General features: G+C 44.3%; 1 protein-coding gene across 2 annotated transcripts in view; it reads left to right on the top strand.

Annotated features, from left to right (window-relative positions):
• Positions 1-17,161, top strand: part of LOC147623328 (nudix hydrolase 2-like) — an 87,189-nt gene that overhangs the window by 44,043 nt on the left and 25,985 nt on the right. Inside the window, exon 2 of one of the 2 annotated variants that reach the window (XM_086821467.1) lies at positions 10,162-10,227. In XM_086821467.1, the coding sequence (XP_086677593.1) occupies positions 10,162-10,227 (66 nt within the window). Of the gene's footprint in view, positions 1-10,161; positions 10,228-10,980; positions 11,142-17,161 lie in introns of those variants that run through there. The other variant, XM_086821468.1, reaches the window with a different exon arrangement.

The raw sequence follows: 17,161 nt of genomic DNA, 5'->3' as shown, positions 1-17,161 counted from the left end.
TACAGCCCTTGGTTGTTGTCCATGATGTCCATCATCATCAAAGATGACTCTGCCAGGCTCTTGTTGCCTTGCAGGCTCCTTATACATGCATGTTTCATAAAAAATGACATGATTGCTGCGTTTAATCTTTCTATTCACTGGATCCCAAAGTCTATACCCCATTTCATCTCTGTCACCATACCCTAGGAATATGCATTTGTGAGACTTAGGATCAAGTTTGGTGCGTATTTCCCTGCGTATGTGCATGTACGCAACGCAACCAAACACTCTCAAGTGCTTGTAGGACGGAGGCTTCCCTGTCCATACTTCCTCTGGCACTTTCCCACCAAGCCTCGTGTTAGGTGACCTGTTTATAAGATGAACGGTTGTCATAACAGCTTCAGCCCAAAAACCATGAGGTAACACAGCATGTGACAACATAGAACGGACCTTCTCCTGAATGGTCCTGTTCATCCTCTCTGCTGTCCCGTTCTGTGGAGGATCATAAGGAGCAGAGAGCTCCCTCTTGATGGCTTTAGCATCACAAAAGTCCTGAAACTGTTTGGACATATACTCTCCACCATTGTCGGAACGCAAAGCCTTCAGTGTTTTGCCAGTTTGATTCTCAAAATGAGCAACAAACTTCTCAAACACTGAGAATGTATCAGTCTTCAAACGAAGAGGATAAACCCAAACCTTGCGTGTGGCATCATCAATAAAAGACACAAAATATTTTGCCCCTCCCAAAGAAAGCTGAGGCATCTCACATACATCTGTATGCACAAGCTCTAACTGAGCATCTTTCTGTCCAAGAGCTTTCTTGTGGGGGCACTCGAGTTGCCTGCCATATATACAATGCTCACAAAACTGAAAACTTGAGAACTTTAGAGAAGGCAAGTAACCAAAACGAGACAATTGCTCCATTCCTTTGACACTCATGTGTTCCAACCGGCTATGCCACACAGAGATTTCCGGCAGCTCGGTTGCATTTACATTAGCACGGTGACGAACACCAGCATGCATGAAGTAAAGAGTGTCCACCTTAGAGCCTCTGGCAACAACCAGTGAGCCCTTACTAATCTTCCACTTTCCACTGCCAAATGTGGTAACATAACCAGCATCATCAAGCTGTCCAGTAGAAAACAGGTTCTTCTTGATCTCAGGCGCATGCCTGACATCATGGAGCATAAGCTGAAAAAACACAAGCCTCACATCACCTCTGCCAAGAATCTGGCATGCATCGTTGTCACCCGAATAAACTACTCCTTCATTGCCAGCAGTATACCTGACAAACAAGTCTCTGCAACCTGTGACATGAAAGGAGGCACCTGAATCAATGATCCACGAGTGCATACCATGACCATCTCCTGCAAGGAGTGAATGGGCATCAAGTGAAGACGTGAATAGGACTTCATCCTCACTGTCACCTGCATCCTCACTGTCACCTGCATGTGAGTCGTGACACATTGACTTCTTCAATCTTGACTCCACTTTTGCCCTTTGGCTTTGCATCTTTGGCTTCATCTTTGTCTTTGTCTTTTCCTTTGCCCTTTTCCTTTTGATCATTCTTCCATTTGTAGCATTGCTTTTTGCAATGTCCCTTCTTGCCACAATAATGGCATTCCAAGTCCTTTTTGGAGCGGGACTTGCTCCTTCCCCGTTCTTGGCTTTCACCCCTTTGCTGGGATCTCCCACGTGCATTCATTGCATTGGACTTTCCAACAGAGTTGTTCTTCCTCTTCATCTCCTCTTGAAGAAGAGCACCCTCTGTCACCATTTGGCCACCCAAATGGTTCACTCTTGCTTTCACACTATGTACATATTGGATTAGTGTCCATGGCTTATGGAATATGCCTATGCAAGTGATTGACACGTGTCATGCTGTAAAGTTGGATATGATATTCCGCTGGGACTTTATGTTATCATGCCCGGAATATCTGGAGGACTTGGCTTTCCGCTGGGACTTGTGCCTTTGTGTACATGCCCGGAAACGCTTGGAGGACTTGGCTTTCCGCTGGGACTTGTGCCTTTGTGTACACGCCCGGAAACGCCTGGAGGATTGGCTTTCCACTGGGTCTGGTATTGCGTATACTTGCCTGGAAACGCTTGGTCTTATATGGTTTCATGAACGGAAATTGCTCATGCCACCTGCATTGCATAGCATCTTTATGTGCTTGCCTGCAAATGAAATTGCATGCTTTTTTCATGCCTGCATGACCTATGTGTAGTTCCGGGCTAGGGGATGCCCGCCCGTGAACCGTGCGTGTGAAACTGTCTGCTGACATGGTTGTGTGGCATGTGAACAGGTGGTAAGTATTACCCAATCTATGCTCAAATAGCCCTTAGGACTTAGCCAATATTTATAAGTGAGTGCGTTCCCACTTCATTAAAGTTTGGGCGCCCAAAAGTCACTTATAAATTATGACCGCTTCCAAGTTCACACTCACTGAAGTCCCGAGGCGGACAAGACTCAATGTCCAGGACCGGATCCTCCCTTTTTACTCATAAATGGGCATCTCCCCATGTCCCTTCACCTGATTGGACCCCAATTCACTTACTTATTAAGAGAAATTCGTGTTTTCTCTTCATCAGGATTTTTGGAGGCTGAAAACTCTGTTTTTCCACCATTTCTCTCCATTTCCAAGCTCTCCATAGCCATACCCAACTTGCTAGGGTGTTTTCCAAGCTTCCAAGAGTGTTTCCAAGTGCTAATCACTCTCCTACTCACTCCCAATGACTGAAATTCAGCAAAACAGCTCTCATTTTTACTGTAATTTCTGGTCTTTTTGCTGAAAACCCTAATTTCAGCCTTCCTTTCTCAAGTTGAACCATAGGGGAAGCTTTCCCAAGATTCCCTTCATCCTCTTGAAGACTTCTGTCGCGAAGGATTGCGGCAAATCGAAGATATCAACACTTCTAAAGCTTCCAACGCGAAGGCTTCCGCTTGCAACAACTTCTATGAAGACTGGTAAGGTAATTGGACAATGTATTGTCATTACTTACTCAGTAGAAGGGCATGACTCCTTGTTTAGCCGCCCTGTGTAGTATTTCTCTTGTCCTATGTGCTCTTGAAGATGTTGCTACCTTGCTTGGTAGAACACAGAGCCAATGGTAGAGAATATGGGCACTGAAGTCGGGCCGGGCATCAAGGCAGCTCCTTGGTGATCTACATCGACATACCATTGTTTTCTAAATGCTGAATTTCATATGCATTGGCATGGAGGATTTGGCAATGGATGTCCGTGAAACTATGTATTGAATTTCTCCAACAGTAATACAATTTACTCAAGGGAGGGGTCGGCCGTTCCGGCTCATTGTGTGCCTCTTGTCAATTCAGCAATTTACTTCTTGTATTTGAGCAAGTGTCCTTCAAATCTTAGTGTATTTAAGTGTATTGATTAGCATTGTGTTCAACCAAGTTACACCCTCCACATCCGCATATGACAGCATAGCATTTGAATTGCTAGTGGCTGTCCTGAATGTGTCCCAACTCTCTGGCAAAGTGCATAAGAGAAAGGTGGCTTTGAACTCATCGTCCATTGCCAACTTTTGATTGATGACCTGGCTGACAACACCATTAAACTCATTTAGATGGGCTGTCATAGACGCCCCTTCCTTTATTTGAAGACCTATGAGTTTCTTCAACCAATACACTTTGCTTGAGGCACTTTGCTGGTCATACAAGTCCTGCAATCTTTGCCACATTCCCCAAGCTGTCTTCTCTTCACGTATGCTGAAAAGTAAAGAGTCTGACACAGACAACATGATTGTGGATCTTGCCAGCTCATCAATATCTTCCCATTCTTCAGCAGTAAGAGAAGCAGGCATTACACCCCTTTCTTTGATGGGCTTGTGTTGCTTCTTCTGGAGCAACACATTATAGCACTGGGTTTGCCAAATGTCATAATTATGTGAGCCTTCAAGCTTCTTGATGTGAAGCAATGAAGAGCTCTCACCTGTGGTTGCCATAGCAATATGCAACCTTTGACACAGTCAATGCGTGACTCCCTGCAAGATGTGCAAACACTGCACTAAAGCACACAAAGTGCTCACAGTTGTTCTCCCAAAGTTTATCTCCCACTGCGGAAGCACGAATGCAACTCTCCTCCCACTGAATGTAATAAAATCACCAAAATCTGGTTGCTGCAGATTTATGACAGCACCTTAGATGTGCTCTGTTTCCCTTCCAAAATATTATACAACAGTACTAAGTGCTCACCAATGATGTACCAAATCTGTACCGACAAGTACAACAGCTGAAAAAGAGCCTTTTGCTCACTCAAATCAAATGCCAAAACTTGTACAAAGTTGTACCAAATCTGTACCAGCAAGTACAGTAGCAATAAATGCTCTCCTGGCTGTCCAAATGAGTGAAAATCAGACCTTGACAGTCCCCACCACTGCATACAACAGTCCCGGACAGAAATTGGGCAAAAGTCCCTTGATTGCAAGTGGATTTCTGAGGGTTCAAGGCATAAAAGTCTTCCCTGCTGCTTTGCCAAGCTCAACAAGCACAAAATCTTGAAAGGCCCCTTGATTCAAGATCAATTTCTGATCATGAATGGTACATTAATGCACATGAAGGCATCCAGAGTCTTCACAATGCTTCCCCTTGGCCACATATACATCCAATACATAAAAGCCCCTTGATTTACTGGCACATTGAGTGCTTGACAGGCATCAACACATTGCCCAAAGCATCAAATGCCAGTGCCTGCATGCAAATCAACCCAATTGGCACAAAAGCCCTTTGATTTGCACTCCAATTTCCTGCAATTTAGCCTCGAATGTGAGATTGCTCACATCATATGGCATGTATGAATGCCCAATGGCACAATTACATCAAAAGCCCCAAATGTTAACACCCAATTTCCTGCCAATTGACCCGGAATGTGACCAATGTCACCCAATGTTGCCAATTGTGCTCAAATCTGAGCCATTAGGACCTGTACCTGCTCAAATGATGATAATGGACATGCAAATCCCAAAATTGAAGCAAATACCTCTGAAATTTTTGATTTCTTGCGATTTGCAGACTGAATTTGCTGATTTCTGTTGCAGGAAGGGGGGGGGACGTCGTATTTGCCGACTCGTGTGCTGATGCTGCTGCTGCTGCTGCTGTGCAGGTACGGATGCTGCTGTGCAGGTACGGATGCTGCTGTGTGCTGTACGGCTGTTGAAGGGAGCTGCTGCTGGACTTGCTCGCTTCTTAGCGTACAGTATATTCGTGCAGGTGGGCGGTAGCTATATTCGTGCAAGTGGGCGGTAGTAGAGGAGCTCTGCAGCGATCACGCCATGGCGGACCTCAAGAACTGTAGTGTGCGTACGCGCAAGTTCATGACCAATCGCCTTCTCTCCCGCAAGCAATTTGTTGTGGATGTACTGCATCCTGGTCGGGCTAATGTCTCCAAGGCTGAGCCTTGGATGGGCAGTTACACAGAGGAGCAGCGTGGTGAAGGAGAGGGTAGGTAAGACGGCCCTGGGATGCACCAAGAGGTCCAGATCACGGAAGTCGCTAGCCCGGACATCAGGTTTCCGTGTCCGCCTTTGCACCCCAAGTGGTCGGAATGTACTCAAAAGGAGGCGGGCCAAAGGCAGAAAGGTCCTCTGCCCTTGCAGCAACCCTAGCAGCGGCAAGCGGGCTTAAGTTCATGCATGCCTATGGCATACCTTGCACAAGCGCTTACCCTAGAAGATGCTCTGATACCAGTTGAAGGAGCTAAAGAAGCTCAGCTGAAACAGTTAGGGTTTCATGTGGGAGACACACACAGAGAAGAAGGGAGAGAGAGAGAGAGACATGTGGGGATAAGTCAACTCACACAGTATGAGTGTGTGACTCCCCTATCACACATGTATATTTGCTCTAGTGCACATAGTGCACTTAGTACATTAAAAGTACTAAGTGTACTATGTACTATAAAACTTATGGGCTTGTACACACTATAAGGGTGGGCATAATGCCTTTACCCCAACAGACAGTTTCAAGAATGCAGATTGGAATCCCGTCATCAAGTTTAGCAGAGGGGGATGTCATGTGCAAGACATGCATTGGTTGAACTAAGATGCTAATCCTGAAGGGGCAACAAGATAAAGATAGATTTGAACCAAATTTTGGAGCAGGTGTTGCTGATTTGGCAAGCGATGACTATTGGACTTGGAGGGCTGTCGGCCAGCATATACAGGTGAATGTCTAGTCGCCTGCAGCCAGCAAGGTGAATATTGGTTGTCTAGGAGCTGGCTGACCAGCAGTCGGCCAGTTCAGTATGTGTTTTCTAGCCTATAAAAGGGAATAAAGCTCATCGTTTTCAGCATTCAGGCCAGCAATGGGCTGGATCATAGGATTAGGCCTAGACTAGGGTTTACACCTTTTCATGGAAGGTACCCAAGGGCTGCAAGATTGTTGTACCTTTTTGTACTATATGATATACTGAATACTCAGCTCTCTCTCTCTCTCTCTCTCTCTCCTCTCTCTTCTGAAGGCGTTTTGCATCAGCATGTTCCTAGATGGTATTTAAGGTCGAAAGAAGACTCCGAGAGCTTCTTCATGTGATATAGTGCTTCTCTCAATTGGGCATTGAGTTAATCGTTACTCTGTGAGTTTTGCTTTAATTCAATCTCTTTGAGAGCCTCGTGGTGAGAATTTTGTCATGGTATCAATAATCAGAGCTACCTTTCCTAGGTTCCATTTCATGTACGTGAGGCATGAGTGGATTTGTGGGTGAGTTCTTGCTTTTTATGTCTTATTTTCTTTGTGAAGTTTTACTTCCTCTCTGTTGAGTGGCACAATTGAGGTAGAGGTTACTTTGTGAGCTTGGTGAGGTTCTGTGTGTGTGTGAAAGAGAGTTGTTTTAAGAGGACATTTTGTTCTTTCACTTGAGAGAAAGAAAGAAAGAAAGAGATTTTATTAACGTTTTCTAAAGGCCAAAAAACAGCCTATGAGACAAAACCTGTGTACATCATCATCATGTCTCGATGGACATCAAATGGATACAAAAGAAACAAACTACAAAGTACTCTATAATGTGGAGCTAAATCTCATACAATGCTCTGGTTAACTATTGTGGGGTGGGTGGGAGGGAGGGGGGGTAAATACATCCAATAAAGCATCTAGCTCCAAGCGGTGCCAATCATTGGGTGTAGGATGTCATACATTGGGTTAGGGGCAAGATATCTCCCAATTTGTGCTAGATCAATCTGGGGTCTATCCTCTCTGCTATGTCTCCTCACGATCTCATCAATCTGTGTCTGGTGGAGACCTAGGGGGCGAGGGCCAGGTGTGTGGGGGCATCTCCTGGATCGTAGCTCTCTTGCTTTGGCTGATGTCACTCCTCTGGTAGTAGATGTAGATATAGTGCGTCTCTGAGTGACCTGGGTTTGGACCGAAGGAGCTGTGCAGGATGTCCCACCACTAAGTGACTGGAAGAAGGTAGTGATCCATGTCTGAGATGTAGTATCCCTCTGATATGGGAGGTGCTATGATAGCCGCTCTCTATGACGTTGTAACTTGATCGAAAATCCCCCCAAGCATCTTTGATCATGAAACTGCATAACTCTGTTGAGTGGACCAAATCCCTCCTTGAAGAGACAGTGGCATCGCCCCTGAATCTCATAGTATACCGGGCAATGGCAAACATAATGCTCCTCTGTCTCCACCTCTATGTGGCACAATCTGTAGATACGTGTGGGCTCTTGTAGCTCTCCCTGCCTCTCTCTCTAGAGTGTGTGAAGATACCCAAAGCTGCCTAATAGTAGTGCGCATGGCATGAGACATATATACATCCATGTAACCCGGTCTCTGCACAAACCCATCCTCTGTGAGCTGTAAGAAATGATCGTGGTAGTGCTGCCTCTTCACAGGAAGAGGCTGTGGAGGATCAATCCATGTATGACGTGTGTGTAGCTGTATCAAATCCTGACATATCAATCGATTCCTCTCCACACGGGAGAGTCTCATGGTCAGATGGTCCTCATCATACTGAAATGGAGGGAGCCTGTCCATACTCATCCCATGTAGTGAAAACCACTGTAAAACCTCTGCATACCATGACTGTCACCCTGATGTTGCTACTCGCTTTGATGACTCTAGGGCCTGTCTCGGTAATCTATCTGGGGGCATGTGCCGAACCCGTTGAATAAATGTCATTGTTTGAAAGAGTGCCTCCACTAGCATGAGCGAAGGCACAAACTCTGCCAAAACTATCTCATGTGGTGTCGAGGTTTTACTATGAATCATCCATGAGAACATAAGTATCTGTGGGCGCTCTAAACCTCGCCGCCTGCTCGCTGATAGTCCTGGAGCCCAGATGGAGAAGAGAGCTCCCTACCTTGATACGCCTCTAGATTGGGATGCATACATCAAGGCTGGTGTGACCATGGTATCAAAAAGCCAAGCAAGAACACTGTCTTAAAACAGCAAATGGCCTATATGTGAAAGGGCAAGCGGCGACCTCCATGCTCTAGCTGCAAGAAGTGGCTCCTATCTTCTCATTGATCCTCTATCTGGGTTGCAACAGGCAGTAGAAGTGTGGCCCAATAACAATCAATTTGGTGGCTTTTTGCTGAGTAGGTGGCTCTGGTTTGGTTCGCAGGGATGGGTGGTTCTGGATGGTCTCTTACTGGCTGGAATCGCCTTCCTTGTGGTTCAGAATGTAAATATCTCCCAAGCATTAGATAAAATAGAACAGCTCCTTAATGGAGCTCTGAGACATTCTGTCTTAATAAGAGAGCTGCTAGAAGCACAGGCACGCCATCTGCAAAGAGGCCTTGCGTCTCCTTATCAAGCTGCATGGGCAAGAAGTTGTAACTCCTCTGTGTGGGTCATCAACTCCAAAAGTTGACACCTCGACTGGATGACTTGTCTTCTGCATAGTTGGGCCGAACTCTTTCTCCCAGTACAGTGTGATTCCAATGGCTTCCTCTGGAGTCTGGGTAACAAGGGGTTTGGTTTGATCTGCTTGTCCATGTGCAAGGGCAGCAGCAGGCAAGGACTTCTTCTGTGTAAGCAGCCAATGGCAGTTTTGTGCAACATCGACTCTGTGAACAAGCACATTCCATTGGAGACTCAGCTCTACAAGAACCAAGCAGTATCTTCTTTGTGTAAAGCAGCAATGCTGCGGGGCAATATGGTCCTAGCAGGTGCAATCGGTGTGGGGGGTAACGACGATAGGACTTTTCCGCTGCAACTTATCAGCTCCGCGTGGTGGCCCTATTGTGCTATCTCTGTGAGGGTAGCCTAACTAGTTGCGTGGCAGTCATCGGTGGTTGTGACCAGCACGGCATCTTCAAGCAGAGTAAAACAGCTGGAAGCTGCACAGTGCACTGGCAGCAACCTACATGAGCTAAGGTTCATTATTATTGCTTGTAATGGTTCTTAGAAGTGCTACCATTACAAGATGCATTGTGCAAAAGGGTGAACCATCAAACGATTTATTGAAGAGAGAAGGAAGAATAAGGGGAAAGATGCCAGGAGGGAATTCCGGATTAGAATTTACCAGCCACAGTATCAGCAAGCCTATTTCTGATGCGGGATTTTCGATTGGCATTCTTTTCCTCATGTTACAGAAAGGGAGGGTTGGAAGTACGACTGATCGAGTTGCTTATTTGGATCTGATTGTGATGCCGCGCTGAAATTATGGATGGAAAATGTGACGTCGACAGCTTGATCAACAAGATGACGATTCTGTACTAGAATGCTTCTTGATTGTAGAGTGCAGACTGAGTTTCCGATGGTCCCCATCTGTGATCCCGCCCATGATTTATCCTCATAGGGCTGCCACATGTCTGGTTATAAAGAACCGTGATAACAAAGTTCGTGAACTATACTCTCTTTATCAATATGAGTTCCATGTGTGCAAATATGGATGAATGCTCTGCCAAAACCTTCAAGAAGTGTTCCATCCTCTGAGGTCACAGCTACAGTTCCATTCTGAGAGTTTCAAAGAGTGCATAGTTACAAGAAACATTTTGAATATTTTAAAGGTTTGTTTCAGAATGTTTTGCCTCCATGGAAAAAAAAACTGTAAGGTTTTGAAAGTGCAGACAGTGTTAACCTACAAATATATGCAATTTGTTTGTTGTTTTTGGGCTCAATAACGTGTCTTACATGTCTTTTTCTTTCCTCAAATTAATTATTTAGGGATTGAGAGAAGGCTTTTTGTTAACAAAATCTCCATATATCTGCAGTCTTTAAAAGGCATCTGGCTCAAGCTACCGATTGACAACGCAAACCTTGTCCATCCGGCTGTTGAGGTAGTAGGTTCAAGATGCACTCTACTCTAACCTTATATTTGATTTTTGCTGTGCCTTGGACTGCTGATATTTAGATAATGTTTGGCTAAAGCACTTGCCACCTTTTATGTGGCACAAAGTTGAATTGTTTAATCATTAAGCTAATCATAAATTCTTGTAAATGGCACTTCATGGTTTATATTTTGATTTGCGGTCATGACATTCTGTCAAATGCAGGCCTGTTATATTTGGTTCTACCTTGTCACATGCAAAGAGTTGTATCATATGGAGTTAGCCAATTATTGAAGGTCCTCTTTGTCTCTTCCCAATGGGTAGTAAAATTAAGGCAACAGCAAGTACTGTGCAGCTGCTCTTGTCTCTCTCAATGGGTAGTAAGCTAGCCCCACAATCTTTATGATGCGAAGTTGTGCCATGCTATGTGCACATTTCTCAGGAAGACATTATATATGTGACACAATTTGCAAAAATTGTATTCTGATTAAGACACCATTACGGAGTAGGGAACGGTACAGCTGTTCCTGGTTGGAACAGCTGGCAGAACCGTTCCAGTTAACGCAAAGGTTGCGAGTGTGCTATTGGAAAATCAAAAATTTCCAGCTATTCTCTAAATTTGATTTGGGAGTTGTCTTCGACCGAAATCCCCAGGCTGGCCCAGTTTATGGATGGCTCAGATTCGCTGTGAGTTGTGAGATGCCTGCCTCTGGCCATGACAAAGGCGTCAGGACATTTGCTGCAGCTTTTTTTTGCTGCAGATTCACTGTGAGGTGTGAGATGCCTGCCTCTGGCCATGACAAAGGCGTCAGGACATTTGCTGCAGCTTTTTTTATGTAACCATGGCAACTCTCTATTATCAAGAGGTGGCAGGCTTCGGTCTAGTTATAAATGAAATGTGCAGATTTGTGAAGGTGATTAAGGTAATGGGCTTAAGCTTTGCAGCTCACAAGAAAATATTTTGGGTTTGCTTTTTCTGTTGCATGCATGAATTGAACTGACTGCAAGGCTGTGCAGATTCCCTCCACCAATATTAATTATAGCTATGGTACAGTAATGCTGCATGCACCAAGAGAACAAGTGTGTGCTTGTGGCTTGCCTTACCTTGTTGGCATTAAGTGCATGGTCTGACAGTTACCATTTAAAGCATGGAATATATTTATATCCTAAGCACTGGGAGCGTTGTTGGTGTTATGTGCATGGTCTCCTGCTGATGGTTCACCAACAAGAAGGGATAATTGTGGAATACAGTCTTGTCCCAAGCACGGGATGCCTTCGTCCAGGAACTTCATTATGTATAGTTGTTGGTGGTGTGTCATCCATGCCCAACTGTGGAGTGTTAATTTGAATATCCCGGTGAAAAAGCGTAGCCATTGAATTGAAATCTCCATCTCATTAATTGACCCTCGGCTAGTCTTTGTGGAATAAAACCTAGTGGTGGTCCTTCAGCCAACTCATATAGAACCATCATCCATCATCATGGTGAGAGATTCTTCACACTTATGCTGTTATAATTTTGGGTGATTTCCAAGGGCCCAAGGCCACAAAAAGAAAGTGTTGTGTGATTCTTGTTTGCTCTTTCTTTTCCAGTGTGCCATCGATGCCCTTATATACTCATGCAAGTGGTATTTGCATGTTGTAAAGCACCCCTAGTGGCAATAATTCCATATAGTACCAAACTTCTTACAGTTGTGACACTTATGCTGCATTTGCTAGCTTAAAAATTGAGTAGATGCTGGGGCTTGCTTCAATACAACTTTAAAATCACCATGTCTTTAACCTCAGTAGTAGTGACAAGTCAAATCTCATAAAAAATGGTGATGTAATCAAGATAATGCACTCTTCAATCTTCCTTGGAGAAGCTTTTGGCATTAATAAGAGGCCTTGGAAGACAATTAATTACTTCTTGGCATTCAGAACTTGCCCTTCACTTTTGGTCCTTGACCACGAGACAAGGGCCTATAGCTGGAGCAGCTTGTTCAAATAATGTAGTTTGACTGTAGCAACTCCTTTGGCCGTTTCTCTAACCTTACCTCTATGTGTTTGCTAAGGTGGTAAAGAACCTTGATTTGAGGTTTGCATCAGGGCTTGAGTTCATTGCGGTGATTCTCTGTCCTTGATGGTGGTAAACGAGGAGGCATATTGAATGAAAATGCAAACAGAGTAAGAAGATATTAACCATGTACTTCAGCATTTTGAGGTGATTGATTATGGGACACCCTCGTAAATCTCCAGCTTTGAGTTGATTGGACATTGCAAGATAATGGGAAGCTTGAGGGTGCACATGATGGCCACAGGAGTAGTGACCTCAGGTGCAGTCAAGAAAAAATAGTGCTCTCAATCAATCTTAAGCTTGAACTTGTGAGACCATTTGATTCCCTGCATAGGAAGCACCCATAAATTCGTCCCTTCAATCACAAGCTTTGTGTTGCACATTATATAACAGCGCTGCTTGGTTGCCTTCAAGTGCTCTTTTTAGATGACCTTGAGTAGCCTGAGAATACGTGAATATGAAGCAGAAGCAAGTAGAGATCAAACAAGAGAAAGTAGACAGCCAAGAACTGAAATATTGAATTATGGATGAACAATGTCCATGCTTATATACATATCTGTAGAGCGAGTCGGCTGAAGCAAAAAGCTACTAATTTGGACAAATGGTGAAAATGCCTAAAACTTAGTAGTAAAATCGCTGAAAAATATGGGGAAAACCCCTAATTACATAAGATAAATATCTGGATAAAAAGTCACATAAACTTGGAGCAGATTCAGTTGTACGTACAGATCATCAATCTCTCACGTACATTTTCACTTAGCCTGTAATGAACTCTCGACAAGGCCGATGGGTTGAATTCTTGGCTAATTTCCACATGACTATCGAGTATGTTCCTGGTCTTCAAAATGTGGTTGCAGATGCTTTGAGCCGCATGCCTCGAGCCACTCATCACAGATGTGCAAATGGAAATCCTTGCTTGTTTCAAAAATGAGTATTTGACTGATAGAGATTTTGGAGATGCGTTCTGTGCTCTGAAATCTTCTAATCCCAGTCCTGCAGAAATGAACATGTTTGCAGCCTACACCATCATAGATGAGGTGCTGTTCGTTTCTGATCGCATTTGTCTGCCTCACAATACTTCATTGCGGAAGATTCTCATTCAAGAGCATCATGAAGTTCCTTATGTTGCTTATCCTGGTATCAACAAGACATATCGGCTTTTGTCTGCTACATACTGCTGGCCTCAGATGCAGCAAGATGTTATCAAATTTGTCAAAGCTTGTCATTCGTGTCAGATAATGAAAGCCTCTCGACAACTTTCAATCGTTGTAAGCTCCTAATGAGAGATGGGAAAGTATCAGTATGGATTTTATTACCACTTTGCCTCGTTCATCCAAAGGCAATGCTCAGATTCTTGTGGTGGTTGATCGATTTTCCAAAATGGCGCATTTCATTCCTTGCAAGAAAGCTGCTTCAGCCCCAGATGTGGCGTCATTGTTCGTACAACATGTCTTCAAATTGCATGGTTTGTCGAAGACCATCATCTATGACAGAGATCCAAAGTTCACTGGACATTTTTCGACGTCTTTGTTCAAATCTCTTGGCACGAATTTGTTGTTCAGTTCAGCCTAGCATCCTCAAACAGATGGACAGACTGAAAGAGTCAATCAGATTTTGGAGAAATGATTCGCATTACATTCAATCCCGTTTGGCATCATGGGAAGATTATTTGCCACTCGTGGAATTTGATTATAATAATTCCCATCATTCAGTAATTGGATTAACTCCATTTCAAGCAGCATATGGGCATACTCCTCTTGTGCCTACAAACTTTGTTTTACAACACAAAGTGGCGTTGGAAGATCAGTTGGTTCAGGAGATGCAAGATGTGCTTTTGCAAGTTCGAGATTAATTGGTCCATGTGCAACAAACATATCAAAAACAAGCCAACAAGCATCGTCGACATGCAGATTTTCAAGGAGGAGATTTGGTCTTGTTATATGTGGCACCTCACCGCTACAAAACAGTGAAGTCAGTTTTTCCAAAGTTGCGAACTCGCTTCTATGGGCCTTTCAAGATTCTTAAGAAAAATTCAGTTGTCAGTTACAAGTTGGAACTTCCACCTTCATGGGGGAAGGTTCGTCCGACTTTTCACATTTCTTGGCTCAAACAGTATGTTCAAGGAGATTCGCCTATTCCAGACTTATCTTCATATGTACCAAAAATTGAAGATGACCATATTATCCTTGTTCCAGAAGTAATTCTTGACGTACGACAAAAGGAAACAAGAAGAAAGTTGACTACAGAATTTCTTGTGAAGTGGATGGATTTGGATGAGTTTGATTCCACTTGGCAAAAAAGGCTGGTCCACAAGCTCCCATGTATGATTCCTCTCAATGGAATCAATCTTGGCCTCCATGGTTGCCTGCCACACAGGAGGAGCAAGAGCCTTTTTAGCTATAGTAGGCTCATATGACTGTATCACTGGATTCATCAGGGCGAGGTTACAAGAATGAAAAAGTGTTGTAATCTCCATGCCCATGTCAAAGGTTGTGATGAAGAATCAACAAGCTGGAGAGATGAGAATCACGAAAAGTGGTTTCCAGCCATCGTGAAATCCTTGGAGGAATCCTCCATCGCATAGGAACAGGAGGAGGAGGAGAAGCCGGGGAAGGAGGAAATGGGGGTGGAGAGACAGGGGGTAAAGAAGTTGATGGTGGAGAAGCTGGTGGTGGAGTTGGGGTGGCTGAGGAAGGAGGAGGGACCTTGATGGTAAGCTTGGGATGAGAGCGAGGATCATCGGGGGATTGAACAAGGTGAACATCGCGAGAAATCACCAAGGATCGCGACTCCGGATCTCGTAATCTATAAGCTTTGGAACGAGAGCTATATCCAAGGAATTTGCACTTCCTGGACTAGGGATCAAATTTGGATCTGTAAGAATCAGGGATATGAACATAGGCATCACAATCAAAAACCCTGAAATGAGAGACGAAAGGTTTATGTTTAGTAAAAGCCTCCTTTGGAGGCATATGAGAAACAACCTTTGTAGGAGAACGGTTGATGTTGTAAACAGTAGTGCTCAAGCTTCTCCCCAGAAAGAGGAAGGAAGATCAAAAGAAGAAAGCATGGTACGGGCCATCTTCTGAATATTTCGTTCAAGCACACCATTTTGTTGAGGAGTGTGAAGTGTGGAAATTGATGGCTTATACCTTTTTGTGAGCAAAAATTATGGAAGGCTTTGGAGATGAATTCTTCTCCATTGTCGGAGTGGACTTGTCGAACCTTCTATGTGGTTGCAGTCTTGACCAAAGTCTCCCACTCTTGGAAGCAGAAGAAAGCTTGAGATTTTTCTGCCAAGAGTTAAGCCTAGGCTTTGCGTGAGTAATCATCAATAATAAGCATAAAGTACCTAGCTGCTCCTAGGGTAGTGGTCCGCATGGAGCCACATAGGTCCATATAAATGAGCTCCAAAATATGAGAAGCCCGATGAGTAGCCTTGTGAGGAAAGGCATCTCAGTGTTGCTTGCTATGAAGACAAGCCACACAAAATTGAGATGCCCGTAGCGAGCATGTCACAAATCTGTATCCACATGAGCTACCAAGGCATGATAGCTGTGAAGAAGTTGCAGTACATGAAATTGGGACTCATTCAAAGAGCCACTAAAGTCCTTCAACCAATAAAGACCACCTTCCTGGATACCTGTGACAACAATCTGCAAGGTGCTGATGTCGATGATCTCAAGGATGGAACTGTAGAAGTAGGCACCATATCCCTTCTCCACAATCCAAAGAATTGAGAGGAGATTGCTAGAGAACTTGGGAACATGAAGTACATCCCGAATGGTAGAAGGTTGGCCCGGGGAAGAGTTAAGTCGCACATTACCAACTGAAGAGGCCTCCAAGTTGGAAGCATTACCAATGGACATCGTCGAAGAGCTGGGACGAATGTCATGAAGAATGGTCATGTCAGGAGTCATGTGAGTAGTATACCCACTATCAACCACCCAATCCGTAAGACATGAGGTAGAAGGAACATGAGAGTTAAAGGGAAGCTCCTCGATACCGATAAAGACAGTCTCCTTGGTGGAAGAGGTTTTTTGAGTTTGGTTGGTGGATGAAGTGGTTTGATTGGGGGGTTTCTTAGCAGAACCACCTTCTCTCTTCTTCTTGCAACAATCAGGCTTAATGTGACCTTTGAGACCACAATAATGACAAGTAAGCTCCTTATGAGCGGGATTGCTGGCAGGTTTGTGGTCACCTTTGTTGCTTGTGGAAACCTTGGATTGCCATTTGCTTTTAGCTTGAAGAAGGGTCTTAGAAGTACCGTGGCAGGTCTTCTTTCTCATGGCCCTATCTTGAAGCATGCCAACAATGGTATGAAGATCAAGACTAGTGTTACATGCACCGGAGTTGATCGTGATAACGTGCAACTAGGCCTTCTTTATACCTTTATGTGGTGAACTTCAACTTCAGAGAATAGGGAGAGAGTAGAGAATGTAGAATGTAGAAGACGACACTGGATTGGGTCCCAATACCCACTGAAGCCCCCCCCTCCCCCCCCCTCCCTTCCTTTTGCAAGCAGGAGTAGTTGCTTATACTATTCTTTGGAGAAATGCTGTACAATGCTGAGTACAAATGATATGAATGCCCAACGCAAGGACGAGGAGGCCCAAACTTCGGCGGAGTATCCAGCTATCCTGAGGCTCTGCTGAAGACTCTTCTTGGCCACTTATGCAAGTCCAAATGACTGAAGGACTGCACATATGTTGGCTGAGATGTAGAGTAACTTCCTTGTTACCTGGAGATGAGCAGGATGCTGCAAACTGTAGTTGTTTTCTGCTGAATACCTGAATATTTAAGTGGGACTGAGGCACATGCTTTTATATTGCCTCTTGGGGCTGGTCGGCTGCTTGAGAAGGCTGTCGGCCTGTTGTATTATTTCCCACG

The sequence above is a fragment of the Cibotium barometz genome, chromosome 27 (assembly GCF_041138505.1).
Source record: "Cibotium barometz isolate CiBa-2024 chromosome 27, ASM4113850v1, whole genome shotgun sequence".
Taxonomy (NCBI): domain Eukaryota; kingdom Viridiplantae; phylum Streptophyta; class Polypodiopsida; order Cyatheales; family Cibotiaceae; genus Cibotium; species Cibotium barometz.
The sequence above is the reverse complement of the archived record's forward strand: the minus strand, read 5'-3'. Positions and strand labels throughout refer to the sequence as shown.